The 15,525-nt window shown below is 40.5% G+C and overlaps 1 protein-coding gene and 1 long non-coding RNA gene across 2 annotated transcripts in view; one reads left to right on the top strand and one right to left on the bottom strand.

Moving 5' to 3' along the window:
- The window catches only part of LOC127863883 (protein OS-9-like), a 59,572-nt gene that overhangs the window by 39,134 nt on the left and 4,913 nt on the right, over positions 1-15,525 (top strand). The window contains exons 12-14 of the mRNA XM_052403568.1: positions 202-311; positions 1,809-1,935; positions 9,675-9,812. Of these exons, the coding sequence (XP_052259528.1) occupies positions 202-311; positions 1,809-1,935; positions 9,675-9,812 (375 nt within the window). The remainder of the gene's footprint in view (positions 1-201; positions 312-1,808; positions 1,936-9,674; positions 9,813-15,525) is intronic.
- Positions 6,700-9,245, bottom strand: LOC127863881 (uncharacterized). Its single transcript, XR_008041230.1, has 3 exons — positions 8,853-9,245; positions 8,299-8,399; positions 6,700-6,794 (listed from the first exon to the last, which is right to left on the bottom strand). It is a non-coding gene; the product is annotated as an uncharacterized LOC127863881 (long non-coding RNA).

Raw genomic sequence — 15,525 nt, 5'->3', positions numbered from 1 at the left:
CTCAATGGGATCAAAATTGGTGGAACTTTCATAACAAAATCATGCAAGGTGCATTTAACAGGTCCAAATACGCATAACGGAACCGTTTATTGCATGAAATCATGACAGAGTTTGAATCAGAATATTAACAAATATAGCACCCTGTATAGAAGATTAATGCTTTTTCTATATGATGAATTGTGATATGGATTTCCTTTTCAGAAATCAATACACTTAAAGAAAAGTACAAAACCAGAAAACAGAAACTTACGGAATACAAGCAAAAAGTGAAATCAAGTATGGCGCAGCAGTATGAAGCCATTATCAAAGAGGTAAAAAAATTGTATGCCCCAGGATCGAATGAGCAGGGGTATATTGTTTTTGGCCTTTCTGTCTGTCTGTCATTCTGTGGAAAACTTAAACCTTGGTTAAAGTTTTGCAATATTGAAGATAGCAACTTGATATTTGGCATGAATGTGTATCTCATGGAGCTGCACTTTGAGTGGTGACAGGTCAAGGTCATCCTTCAAGGTCAAAGGTCAAATATATGGCTTCAAAGCGGCGTCAAAACTTTAACCTTGGTCATAACTTTTGCAATATTGAAGATAGCAAACTTTATATTTGGCATGCATGTGTATCTGATGGAGCTGCACATTTTGAGTGTTGAAACATCAAGGTCAAGGTCATCCTTCAAGGTCAAAGGTCAAATTTATGGCTTAAAAGCGACGCAATAGGGGGCATTGTGTTTCTGACAAACACATCTCTTGTTATTTCTCAAGCGTGACAATGTTCAGACGGTCAGGAAAAGCCAATCTTGTCCTGTTCCATTTGATGTTTTGCCATTTTCAAGTTTTGGAAGAAGTAGATATTGATGGTAGTTACCTTAATTTTCATATAATTTATTTAAAATTAAGACTTTTCTGTTAACCAGGTTTCAACAAATTTGATAAAATCCTACTTATTAAACATGGGTAAGTCAGGCGTTCAGACAGAAGGATGGCAGTATGAAACAATTCATTTCATGTCAAATATCTTAAGTTTGTATTGATCTCAATGAAACTTTGGATACAACAAGCTTTGCTGCATGGCTACGTAGATTGGGATTGTATTTGCCATTTGTCTTGTTCAGAGTCATGGTTTATAAATGAATATTGTTTCTTGTCAAATTCTTGATTTTGTGTCAAGGTTTTGACTGAGACTGAAAGGACCCACACAGAAATTGTGTGTGTGTGTACCGGTAGGTAGCTGACAAGTAGACATAGCTTTGGATTGCATTTCAGGCCAGGCAGATCAACATCAAGTTCACTATTTCTTAGAAAATTGCTTTCCAATCAATAACTAGAAGTTGGATGAAGGTAGTTTCCTGAATGTGTGTTTGTATTTAACTTGAAGACCTAGGAAGAAATTCTTATGATTAAATATAAGATAATTAATTGTTGACCTCTAGAACGTGACAGTAGCACGTATTTATGCACAAGAGGCCTTCCTGGCGAACATCAGAGTAAATGCTGATTTGTTTTGGACATGTCACCAGGCATGACTCCAGCCCACATAGAGGCAGGTTGCATCGTGACTGCACAAAAAAAGCTCGCTGGACAATATGAAAGAGTAGATGTCTCTCTCCATGGATGAGCTACTCTCATCAGCCTGCAGCAGACCTGACTGGAGGAGTTACCTCTGTGTCGTGGTCCCTCATTTTCCCCCAAAACCAGACCACAGACCAGCAAAAAGAATAATGATGATGATTTAATTTGAAAAACATTGAAAACCAGGTTGGATGGTACTGCCATGCTTCTTGTTAAATTATTATTTTGTTTAACTATTTTTAGGCCCAGGAGGAGCTTGCCCAGGAAGGTATAGAGACTGACCTAGAGACTCAGCAGAACAGGGAGGCCATCAGACACCTCACCAAGGCCATAGACGGACTGCTTGACAAGCTGGATAAGACAGAACAAGGTAAGAACAGGGAGGCCATTAGACACCTCACCAAGGCCATAGACGGACTGCTTGACAAGCTGGATAAGACAGAACAAGGTAAGAACAGGGAGGCCATAAGACACCTCACCAAGGCCATAGACGGACTACTTGACAAGCTGGATAAGACAGAACATGGTAAGAACAGGGAGGCCATTAGACACCTCACCAAGGCCATAGACAGAATGCTTGACAAGCTGGATAAGACAGAACAAGGTAAGAACAGGGAGGCCATTAGACACCTTACCAAGGTCATAGACAGACTGCTGGACAAGCTGGATAAGACAGAACAAGGTAAGAACAGGGAGGCCATAAGACACCTCACCAAGGCCATAGACGGACTGCTTGACAAGCTGGATAAAACAGAACAAGGTAAGAACAGGGAGGCCATTAGACACCTCACCAAGGCCATAGACGGACTACTTGACAAGCTGGATAAGACAGAACAAGGTAAGAACAGGGAGGCAATTAGACACCTCATCAAGGCCATAGACGGACTGCTTGACAAGCTGGATAAGACAGAACAAGGTAAGAACAGGGAGGCCATTAGACACCTCAACAAGGCCATATACGGACTGCTTGACAAGCTGGATATAAGTCAGAACAAGGTAAGAACAGGGAGGCCATCAGACACCTCACCAAGGCCATAGACCGACTGCTTGACAAGCTGGCAAGCTGGATAAGACAGAACAAGGTAAGAACAGGGAGGCTATCAGACACCTCACCAAGGCCATACGCGGACTGCTCGACAAGCTGGATAAGACAGAACAAGGTAAGAACAGGGAGGCCATTAGACATCACACCAAGGCCATGGACGGACTGCTTGACAAGCTGGATAAGACAGAACAAGGTAAGAACAGGGAGGCCATAAGAAACCTCACCAAGGCCATAGACAGACTGCTTGACAAGCTGAATAAGACAGAACAAGGTAAGAAACCTCACCAAGGCCATAGTCGGACTGCTTAACAAGCTGGATAAGACAGAACAAGGTAAGAACAGGGAGGCCATAAGACACCTCACCAAGGCCATAGACAGACTGCTTGACAAGCTTGATGAGACAGAATAAGGTAAGAACAGGGAGGCCATAAGACACCTCACCAAGGCCATAGACAAGCTGGATAAGACAGAACAAGGTAAGAACAGGGAGGCCATTAGACACCTCACCAAGGCCATAGACAGAATGCTTGACAAGCTGGATAAGACAGAACAAGGTAAGAACAGGGAGGCCATTAGACACCTTACCAAGGTCATAGACAGACTGCTGGACAAGCTGGATAAGACAGAACAAGGTAAGAACAGGGAGGCCATAAGACACCTCACCAAGGCCATAGACAGACTGCTTGACAAGCTGGATAAAACAGAACAAGGTAAGAACAGGGAGGCCATTAGACACCTCACCAAGGCCATAGACGGACTACTTGACAAGCTGGATAAGACAGAACAAGGTAAGAACATGGAGGCCATAAGACACCTCACCAAGGCCATAGACGGACTATTTGACAAGCTGGATAAGACAGAACAAGGTTAGAACAGGGAGGCAATTAGACACCTCATCAAGGCCATAGACGGACTGCTTGACAAGCTGGATAAGACAGAACAAGGTAAGAACAGGGAGGCCATTAGACACCTCAACAAGGCCATATACGGACTGCTTGACAAGCTGGATATAAGTCAGAACAAGGTAACAACAGGGAGGCCATCAGACACCTCACCAAGGCCATAGACCGACTGCTTGACAAGCTGGATAAGACAGAACAAGGTAAGAACAGGGAGGCTATCAGACACCTCACCAAGGCCATACGCGGACTGCTTGACAAGCTGGATAAGACAGAACAAGGTAAGAACAGGGAGGCCATTAGACATCACACCAAGGCCATGGGCGGACTGCTTGACAAGCTGGATAAGACAGAACAAGGTAAGAACAGGGAGGCCATAAGAAACCTCACCAAGGCCATAGACAGACTGCTTGACAAGCTGAATAAGACAGAACAAGGTAAGAAACCTCACCAAGGCCATAGTCGGACTGCTTAACAAGCTGGATAAGACAGAACAAGGTAAGAACAGGGAGGCCATAAGACACCTCACCAAGGCCATAGACAGACTGCTTGACAAGCTTGATGAGACAGAATAAGGTAAGAACAGGGAGGCCATAAGACACCTCACCAAGGCCATATACAAGCTGGATAAGACAGAACAAGGTAAGAACAGGGAGGCCATTAGACACCTCACCAAGGCCATAGACGGACTCTTGACAAGCTGGATAAGACAAAACAAGGTAAAAACAGGGAGGCCATTAGACACCTCACCAAGGCCATAAACAGACTGCTTGACAAGCTGGATAAGACAGAACAAGGTAAGAACATGGAGGCCATAAGACACCTCACCAAGGCCATAAACGGACTGCTTGACAAGCTGGATAAGACAGAACAAGGTAAGAACAGGGAGGCCATTAGACACCTCACCAAGGCCATAAACAGACTGCTTGACAAGCTGGATAAGACAGAACAAGGTAAGAACAGGGAGGCCATTAGACACCTCACCAAGGCCATAGACAGACTCCTCAACAAGCTGGATCAGACAGAACAAGATAAGAACAGGGAGGCCATAAGACATCTCACCAAGGCCATAGACGGACTGCTTGACAAGCTGGATAAGACAGAACAAGGTAAGAACAGGGAGGCCATTAGACACCTCACCAAGGCCATAAACAGACTGCTTGACAAGCTGGATCAGACAGAACAAGATAAGAACAGGGGGGTCATAAGACATCTCACCAAGGCCATAGACGGACTGCTTGACAAGCTGGATAAGACAGAACAAGGTAAGAACAGGGAGGCCATTAGACACCTCACCAAGGCCATAAACAGACTGCTTGACAAGCTGGATAAGACAGAACAAGGTAAGAACAAGGAGGCCATTAGACATCTCACCAAGGCCATAGACAGACTCCTCAACAAGCTGGATCAGACAGAACAAGATAAGAATAGGGAGGCCATAAGACATCTCACCAAGGCCATAGACGGACTGCTTGACAAGCTGGATAAGACAGAACAAGGTAAGAACAGGGAGGCCATTAGACACCTCACCAAGGCCATAAACAGACTGCTTGACAAGCTGGATCAGACAGAACAAGATAAGAACAGGGAGGCCATAAGACATCTCACCAAGGCCATAGACGGACTGCTTGACAAGCTGGATAAGACAGAACAAGGTAAGAACAGGGAGGCCATTAGACACCTCACCAAGGCCATAGACGGACTGCTTGACAAGCTGGATAAAACAGAACAAGGTAAGAACAGAGAGGCCATAAGACATCTCACCAAGGCCATAGACGGACTTCTTGACAAGCTGGATCAGACAGAACAAGATAAGAACAGGGAGGCCATAAGACATCTCACCAAGGCCATAGACAAACTGCTTGACAAGCTGGATAAGACAGAACAAGGTAAGAACAGGGAGGCCCTAGGCCCTTAGACACCTCACCAAGGCCAAAGACGGACTGCTTGACAAGCTGGATAAGTCAGAACAAGGTAAGAACAGGGAGGCCATTAGACACCTCACCAAGGCTATAGACAGACTCCTTGACAAGCTGGATAAGACAGAACGAGGTAAGAACAGGGAGGCCATAAGACACCTCACCAAGGCCATAGACAGACTCCTCAACAAGCTTGATAAGACAGAACAAGGTAAGAACAGGGAGGCCATAAGACGCCTCACCAAGGCCATAGACGGACTGCTTGACAAGCTGGATAAGACAGAACAAGGTAAGAACAGGGAGGCCATTAGACACCTCACCAAGGTCATGGACGGACTGCTTGACAAGCTGGATAAGACAGAACAAGGTAAGAACAGGGAGGCCATAAGACACCTCACCAAGGCCAAAGACGGACTGCTCGACAAGCTGGATAAGACGGAACAAGGTAAGGAGAAAAGACACCTCACCAAGGCCATAGACGGACTGCGTGACAAGCTGGATAAGACAGAACAAGGTAAGAACAGGGAGGCCATTAGACACCTCACCAAGGTCATAGACGGACTGCGTGACAAGCTGGATAAGACAGAACAAGGTAAGAACAGGGAGGCCATAAGACACCTCACCAAGTCCATAGACGGACTGCTTGACAAGCTGGATAAAACAGAACAAGGTAAGAACAGGGAGGCCATAAGACACCTCACAAAGGCCATAGACAGAATGCTCGACAAGCTGGATAAGTCAGAACAAGGTAATAACAGCAGGGAGGCCATTAGACACCTCACCAAGGCCATAGACAGACTGCTTGACAAGCTGGATAAGTCAGAACAAGTACCTGTTACTAAGGTGATAACCACACCGTTCTATTGACCCTGCTATTGCTACTGATATATCAAGCCTGTTACTAAGGTGATAACCACACCGTTCTATTGACCCTGCTATTGCTGCTGATATATCAAGCCTATTACTAAGGTGATAACCACAAAGATAACAAAAAAGGTTTATTGCCCCTTGCTATTGCTACTGAAATGACAAGCCTGCTACTAAGGTTATAAGCACACAGATCTTATCTCCACTGCTATTGCTGCTGAGATATCAATTATGTTTCTAAGGTAATCAAACAGTTATGACCCCTTACTAAATCTACTGAGATGTCAAAATGTTTACTTATTTTGATAATTGCAAAATCTTTCTGATCACCATTTCCAAGGTGATAACAACACAGGTCTTATTCTCTTGTTACACAGTTATGACCTTTTGCTATTTCTAATGAGATATATAGGTGGCACACTACAGTTTTTTTAGTCTCGGCCAATCGCGTACACAAGCAGGAGCGAACCAATGTCTGGAAACTGGTCACCTCGCAAATCTGAAAATAAACCAAGCACATTGCCAGAATGGTTGAGGCTGTGCCTTCTGAAAAATCAGTAACATTCAAATCAAATGAGTTGGGGCAAAATGTTTTAGTATTGATTATTTCAAATCAAAACATCAGAATTATGTGTGTTTCCGAGCCTTTTTAAGCCAGTTTCAACAACAAACTGCCACTTTCCTGCAGAAGCAAGGTGCCTGGAAACCATGTTTTTACATTGGTAACTTACCAAGTACTAAACAGCAATGGAGAAAATTGGGGGTCAAAGGATTAGATTTTTTGTAATAGTTCAATGTCCGTACGCCCTTTCAAATTTTCAACAGAAATACTGACCGGAGCCAGCATTACACCTGTTTTCGAATTGCATTAATTCTACTTCCTGTATGCAGCTATAGTTAAAATACCAATGTTTTGGTAACTTACAAACATCCAAGAAAAATCACCACAACTCAAACCTGACATTCATTATTATTAAGACACTCAAAATGGTGCTTACTTGAGCAATGTTCTCTTTATTTAGAAATTTGACCGGGGCCAATTCGCATTGGTGGCTAAAAAGTGTGGTGTGCAGCCTTAAGGGCCAGCAAAGTCTTAGAACTGCAAAATATGGACTTGTTTTCTTGAAATTTGGACAAAAACAAGCAAATATAATACATTTTTGACCAAGTCTGAAGGCTTGTTTGTTATTTATAAAGCGTTTAATCCGACCCCTGTTTTCCCTTTTTTTTCTATGCCATTTTCAGGGTCATTGTAGAAGTCATGGTAGTGAAAAGCTACCTCACAGAAACATATTGCAACAATTAAATGAAGTCTTAATCACATTGAGATGACAAATGGTAGTGCAGGTGACTTGGTCAGCCTTTAAATCATAACTTTATCAAAGAAGCAACACAAAAACACGCAGTTTTGGGCCAATAAATACTTGGCGTTGCTTAGATTTTTACAGCTCTCACAACAAATGCACATGTTTTTGCTTAAAGTAATAAAAATATAAATAAATTGCATGCTTAGCATGATCTTGAAAGGCAAGTTAAGCATTTGTACCTTTAATCTGTTGTAAAAACACACCATTTAAGGCCCCTGTGAAGTAATCCCTTAAACAGGCCCATGCAAGGGAGATAACCCAATCATAGCATAAATAATTGGGGCTGACATATTGAGGAAATACCCCTGATATGACACTAATGATTGCCTAAAAATTGACATCTGAGATAAATATTAATCCATATTTCTTGGAAACAGAAAAAGTAAAACTTCTAGTAAGCTCAGATCATTGTTAAAAGGCATACAACAATGTGAGGCACTTGCAAGAGTCACTTCTTCACAATAACTTTTTATTTGCTTATAAATATCATCAGTTGAATTGCGCACAATGGCTAAAAGTAAGTTATGGCGCAGTTATAGATTAAACAAAGCACCCAGGACATTTCGGTATAGACCAGGAAACACATTCCGACAAACATGCCAACATTTACCTAGCCCACTGAAGATGTCGTTTTACCTTCAGTTACTGCAACGGAGTGTCTTTCCGCTGACAAGGCTGTTGACGTATTTTAGTTCTTCTCCAGGGACCATCTTGCCTTACAAGCAAACGACTAAAACCTGAAATAAATGACATTCCACACTGATTTCAATGCGAAAGCATGCACAATGTTAACATGGAAACAATGTTAACAAGATTGTTACCAGGCCATAGGTCCTTAACCGTACTAAATTCTGCCCAAACGGCCATTTTGAATCATTGTTTTGATTGGATTCTTATATTGTTTGCTATAATTTTTGACATTATATGAATATAAAGCCCTTCTTCACCACAGAGTAGTAAGTTGTCCATACCGGCTACAAATTGAACACATTCTTCATACAGAACTGTTTGAGAATTGCAGAAACCAGTAAACATGATTCTGAATTACCTCCCTTGATTTACGAACAGTATTGGTCATACAATAGTGTTATGGGCAAACACTCTGTTAAAAAACAAAACCTTAGGAATATATAATTAAGCAAAAGCATGTTTCATGGGTGTTTGATCATTTTGGAAATTTGTCGTTTTACCTTAAGGTGGCACACTACAGTTTTTTTAGTCTCGGCCAATCGCGTACACAAGCAGGAGCGAACCAATGTCTGGAAACTGGTCACCTCGCAAATCTGAAAATAAACCAAGCACATTGCCAGAATGGTTGAGGCTGTGCCTTCTGAAAAATCAGTAACATTCAAATCAAATGAGTTGGGGCAAAATGTTTTAGTATTGATTATTTCAAATCAAAACATCAGAATTATGTGTGTTTCCGAGCCTTTTTAAGCCAGTTTCAACAACAAACTGCCACTTTCCTGCAGAAGCAAGGTGCCTGGAAACCATGTTTTTACATTGGTAACTTACCAAGTACTAAACAGCAATGGAGAAAATTGGGGGTCAAAGGATTAGATTTTTTGTAATAGTTCAATGTCCGTACGCCCTTTCAAATTTTCAACAGAAATACTGACCGGAGCCAGCATTACACCTGTTTTCGAATTGCATTAATTCTACTTCCTGTATGCAGCTATAGTTAAAATACCAATGTTTTGGTAACTTACAAACATCCAAGAAAAATCACCACAACTCAAACCTGACATTCATTATTATTAAGACACTCAAAATGGTGCTTACTTGAGCAATGTTCTCTTTATTTAGAAATTTGACCGGGGCCAATTCGCATTGGTGGCTAAAAAGTGTGGTGTGCAGCCATAGTCTATTATGATGGTGATACAAATATAGTTTGTCCCCCTCCTGTAATTGATATTTTTGCTATTGAGATATCAGTCTTGTTACAAACGTTATTGCAACAAAATTCCATTGCCCCTTTAACATTTCTTACCCAAAGTGCTATTTCTGTTTAGATATCAATGCAGTGAACAAGGAGTTGGAGCAGTTTGCAGAGTATGATGAGGCAGAGAGAGACGTGAAATCCATACCTCCCGTCAGGGATGATACCCCACCCACTCCACCTAAACAGGCAACACTCTCTGAGCCCACAGGTGAATAAGATTGTTTTTTGTAATGGCGGATTTATCATACATGCTTTTCAGCTCACCTGATTGCTCAGGTTTTGCTTTTGTGCCCTGTCTTTGTCCGTCCGTCCGTTAATATTTGCTCGTAAACACTCTAGAGGCCACATTTCTTGTCCCATCTTCATGAAACTTGGTCAGAAGCTTTGTCCCAATGAAATCTCAGCCGAGTTCGAAACTGGGTTGTGCCGGGTCAAAAACTAGGTCACTAGGTCAAAAAAAGAAAAACCTTGTAAACACTGTTGAAGTCACATTTCATGCCCAATCTTCATGTAACTTTGTCAAAATGTTTGTCTTAATGATATCTTGGTTGAGTTCAAAAGTGGTTCCGACCCGTTGAAAAACATGGCCGCCAGTGGGAGGGGCAGTTTTCCTTATTTGGCTATAGAGAAACCTTGTAAACACTCTAGAAGTCACAATTTTTGCCCAATCATCATGAAAGTTGGTCAAAATATTGGTTCAATTGATGCCTCGGACGAGTTCGAAAATGGTCGAGATCGGTGAAAAAACATGGCCGCCAGTGGGCGGGGCATTTTTCTGCCTATTTGGCTATAGAGAAACCATGTTAACACTCTAGAAGTCACAATTTTTGCCCAATCATCATGAAAGTTGGTCAAAACATTGGTTTTATTGATATCTCGGATGAGTCTGAAAATGGTCGGGATCGGTGAAAAAAACATGGCCGCCAGTGGGCGGGGCATTTTTCTCTATATGTATATAGTAAAAACATGTGAACACAGTAGAAGTCACATTTTTGGTCCAATTTGCATGAAATTTGCTCAGAACATTTGTTTCCTTGATACGAGAGTTGAGTTTAAAAATGGTTCCAGTCAGTTGAATAACATGGCTGCATGGAGGGGGGCAGTTTTCTCATTATGCCCCCCCCCCCTTTCGAAGAAGAGGGGGTATATTGTTTGCTCATGTCGGTCCGTCCGTCCAGCAGATGGTTTCCGGATGATAACTCAAGAGTGCTTATGCCAAGGATCATGAAACTTCATAGGTACATTGATCATGACTCGCAGATGACCCCTATTGATTTTCAGGTCACTAGGTCAAAGGTCAAGGTCATGATGACCCGAAATAGTAAAATGGTTTCCGGATGATAACTCAAGAACGCTTATGCCTAGGATCATGAAACTTCATAGATACATTGATCATGACTCACAGATGACCCCTATTGATTTTCAGGTCACTAGGTCAAAGGTCAAGGTCACAGTGACCCAAAACAGTAAAATGGTTTCCGGATGATAACTCAAGAACGCTTATGCCTAGGATCATGAAACTTCATAGATACATTGATCATGACTCCGAATAACCCCTATTGATTTTCAGGTCACTAGGTCAAAGGTCAAGGTCACGATGACCCGAAATAGTAAAATGGTTTCTGGATGATAACTCAAGAACGCTTAGGCCTAGGATCATGAAACTTCATAGGTACATTGATAATGACTCGCAGATGACCCCTATTGATTTTCAGGTCCTTAGGTCAAAGGTCAAGGTCACGGTGACCTGAAATAGTAAAATGGTTTCTGGATGATAACTCAAGAACGCTTATGCCTAGGTTCATGAAACTTCATAGGTATATTGATCATGACTCGCAGATTACCCTATTGATTATCAGGTCACTAGGTCAAAGGTCACAGTGCCAAAAAACGTATTCACACAATCGCTGTCAAGGTCACGGTGACTCAACTTAGAAAAATGGTTTCCGGATGATAACTCAAGAATGCTTACGCCTAGGATCATGAAACTTCATAGGTACATTGATCGTGACTCGCAGATGAAATAATGATGAAACTTGACCAGGATGTTTGTATGGACAATATCTAGTTTGACATTTGGTAAAGATTGAATGAACCTACTCCTCTCAGGTGAGCGAACTAGGGCCATATTGGCCCTCTTGTTTAATTTATTGAATGCCTAGTGATGAAATATTGAAAATAATTAAGGTAACTAAAAATGCCAAATATTGTTTACAGTCACCTGTGTAGGGACTACTTTTTAGCTCGACTATTATATATGAAATATATATAGTGGAGCTATCCTACTCACCCCGGCGTCGGCGTTCCCGTTCCAGTGAGCGTTGGAATGTTAAAGTTTACGTACCACCTCAAATATTTCCTATGTCCCTTGTCATATTGCTTTTATATTTTGCATATTTCTTTACCAACATGACTCCAACCTATCAACAAGAGCAGACAACTGTATTAAGCATTTTGTAAAAATTATGGCCCTTTTTTCACTTAGAATATGCATATTATTGATAAATCTATGTTAAAGTTTGCGTACCACCTCAAATATTTTGTATGTCCCTTGACATATTGCTTTCATATTTTGTATACTTCTTTACCAACATGACCCCAATCTTTAAACAGGAGCAGACGACTGTAACAAGCATTTTGTAAGGATTATGGCCCTTTTTCTACTTAAAATATGCTCTATATTTATAAATCTATGTTAAAGTTTGCGTACCACCCCAAATATTTTCAATGTACCATGTCATATTGCTTATTTATCTGCATACTTCTTGACCAACATGAGCACAATCTATAAACAAGAGCAGACAACTGTATCAAGCATTTTGTAAGAATTATGTTCCCTTTTTATACCTAGAAAATTGAAAATTTGGTTAAGTTTTGTGTTTAGATTCACTTTATTTCTAAAGTATCAAAGCTATTGCTTTCATACTTGCAACACTTACTAACTATCGTAAGGGACTGTACAGGGCAAGTTGCATAACTCTGGTTGGTATTTTAATGGAATTATGGCCCTTTTTGTCTTAGTAACTTTGAATATTTTGTTAAAGTTTGTGTAAAGATCCACTTTACTTCTTAAGTATCAAGGCTTTCAAACTTCAAATACTTTCTTACTATCATGAGGGTACTGTACCTGGCAAGTTGAATTTGACCTTGACCTTTGAATGACCTTGACTCTCAAGGTCAAATTAATAAATTTTAATAAATTTTTCATAACTTCTTTATTTATGATCAGATTTGATTCATACTTTGTCATAACAACACTTACCTGACATACCACAATGGACTCCACCCAAACCATCCCCCACGCCCCACCCTAGAATCCTGCCCCCCCTTCCCAAGAAAATAAAAAAAAAAAGACAAAAATTTTGCTTTTTTTTAGCTCACCTGAGCACAACGTGCTCATGGTGAGCTTTTGTGATCGCCTTTTGTCTGTCGTGTGTTGTCCATTGTCCATTGTGTGGCGTCAACATTTGCCTTGTTAACTCTCTAGAGGCCACATTTATTGTCCAATCTTCATGAAATTTAGTCAGAAGATTGGTTTCAATAATGTCTTTGATGAGTTCAAAAATAGTTACGTTTGCTTAAAAAACATGGCTGCCAAGGGGCGGGGCTTTTTTCCTTATATGGCTATAAATGGCTAAAGTAAAATCTTGTTAGCACTCTAGAGGCCGCATTTATTGTCTGATCTTCATGAAATTCGGTCAGAAGATTCATCATAATAATATCTTGGAAGAGTTCGAAAATGATGCCTGTTGGTTGAAAAACATGGCCGCCAAGGGGCAGGGCATATTTCCTTATATGGCTACAGTAAAACCTTGTTAACACTATAGAGGCCACTTTTATTTTCCGATCTTCATGAAACTTGCTCAGAAGATTTGTCCCAATGATATCTTGGACGAGTTCAAAAATGGTAACCTTTGCTTGCTCTCAAGGGGCAGGGCATATTTCCTTATATGGCTTTAGTAAAATCTTGTTAACACTCTAGAGGCCACATTTATTTCCAATCTTCATAAAACTTGGTCAGAAGATTTATCCCAATAATATCTTTGACGCGTTCGAAAATGATGCCGGTTGGTTGAAAAACATGGCCTCCAGGGGGCAGAGCATTTTTCCTTATATGGCTATAGTAAAATCTTGTTAACACTTTAGAGGCCACATTTATTTTCTGATCTACATGAAACTTGGTCAGAAGATTTGTCCCAGTGATATCTTGGATGAGTTCAAAAATGGTTACGTTTGCTTGAAAAACATGGCTGCCAAGGGGCGGGCATTTTTCCTTATATTGCTATATATATAGCTATAGTAAAATCTTGTTAACACTCTAGAGGTCACATTTATTGTCCGATCTTCATGAAACTCAGCCAAAAGATTCATCCCAATAATATCTTGGACGAGTTCAAAAATGATGATGCTTGGTTGAAAAACATGGCCACCACGGGGGCTGGGCATTTTTCCTTATATGGCTATAGTAAAACCTTATTAACACCCTAGAGGCCACATTTATTTTCCGATCATCATGAAACTTGTTCAGAAGATTTGTCCCAATGATATCTTGGATGAGTTTGAAAATGGTTTTGGTTGCTTTAAAAACATGGCCACCAGGGGCGGGGCATTTTTTCTTAATTAAACGGCTATAGAAAAACCTTGTTAACACTCAAGAGGCCACATTTATTGTCCAATCTTCATGAAATTTGGTCAGAAGATTGGTCTCAATGATATCTTGGATGAGTTCGAAAATAATTATGTTTGCTTGAAAAACATGGCTTCCAAGGGGTGGGGCATTTTTCCTTTTATGGCTATCGTAAAATCTTGTTAACACTCTAGAGGCCACATTTACTGTCGCTCTTCATGAAACTTGGTCAGAAGATTCTTCCCGATAATATCTTAGACGAGTTTAAAAATGATGCCCGTTGGTTGAAAAACATGTCTCCCAGGGGGTGGGGCATTTTGCCTTATATGGCTATAGTAAAACCTTGTTAACACTCTAGAGGCCACAATTATTTTCCGATCTTCATGAAACTTGGTCAGAAGAAGTGTCCCAATAATATCTTGTTATCTCAGGTGAGCGACTTTGGGCCTTTCAGGCCCTCTTGTTTTATTTTTTAAAGATCATTTTATAAATGACCACACCCCAACATTATATCCCCTCTCCATCCCCACCCAAACCCCCCACCCACCCAAACAGATTTTTTTTTCTTTGAAACATGGTTTTAAAAAATCAACAAATATTTATTTACATTATTTTTGAAGGATCGTCCAACCATCCCACCCAAGCTATTGCTATCAAACTTGAAATAAAATCTTATTAGTTTGTTTTATGTCTTAACAAACGTTCAAGAGATTGTGGAAAATATACCTGAACTCAGAATCGTCAACAAAGTACAACTTCTTTAGAACATAAGCGATCAATATGTTTCAATTATGGTCGTCTTCCACTTAGAATATAGACTATATTACCTTTACCTTATTAAATATGAACAATTTCCCCATGATGGCTTACGTTATACTGTCAAGCACTCGAATAGTGGAGCGGGCTGTCCTCTGACAGCTCTTGTTAGTTTTCAATCTAATTTCAAATCTAGTTTTGATGCATGATATGTCACTGTTTTAAAAAGTACTTTATTAAAAACACTAAGACAATTAGAAGTACATGTTGATAGTAGTGTTTTAAGTCACAAATACTTACACTCTATTTCAAATGTGACAATATGAAGATTATATAATGCCTTTCCTGATAATTATGATTGATTTGGGGTTTCCTCAATAAAATTTGTTGACTAACAGACAATTTATGGAAGATGTTGATAAAACTCATCAGACTTGGTACAAAGGTGTAAAAAACATCCTAAATACTTGTGTAATCCAATTTTTAGCTCAGTGTTAAATTATCCACAATCCTGTTTTGCTTTTTTTTTAAATCACCT

This window comes from Dreissena polymorpha, unplaced genomic scaffold (genome assembly GCF_020536995.1).
Source record: "Dreissena polymorpha isolate Duluth1 unplaced genomic scaffold, UMN_Dpol_1.0 chrUn053, whole genome shotgun sequence".
Lineage (NCBI taxonomy): Eukaryota > Metazoa > Mollusca > Bivalvia > Myida > Dreissenidae > Dreissena > Dreissena polymorpha.
This window is presented reverse-complemented; position numbering and strand designations above follow the sequence as displayed.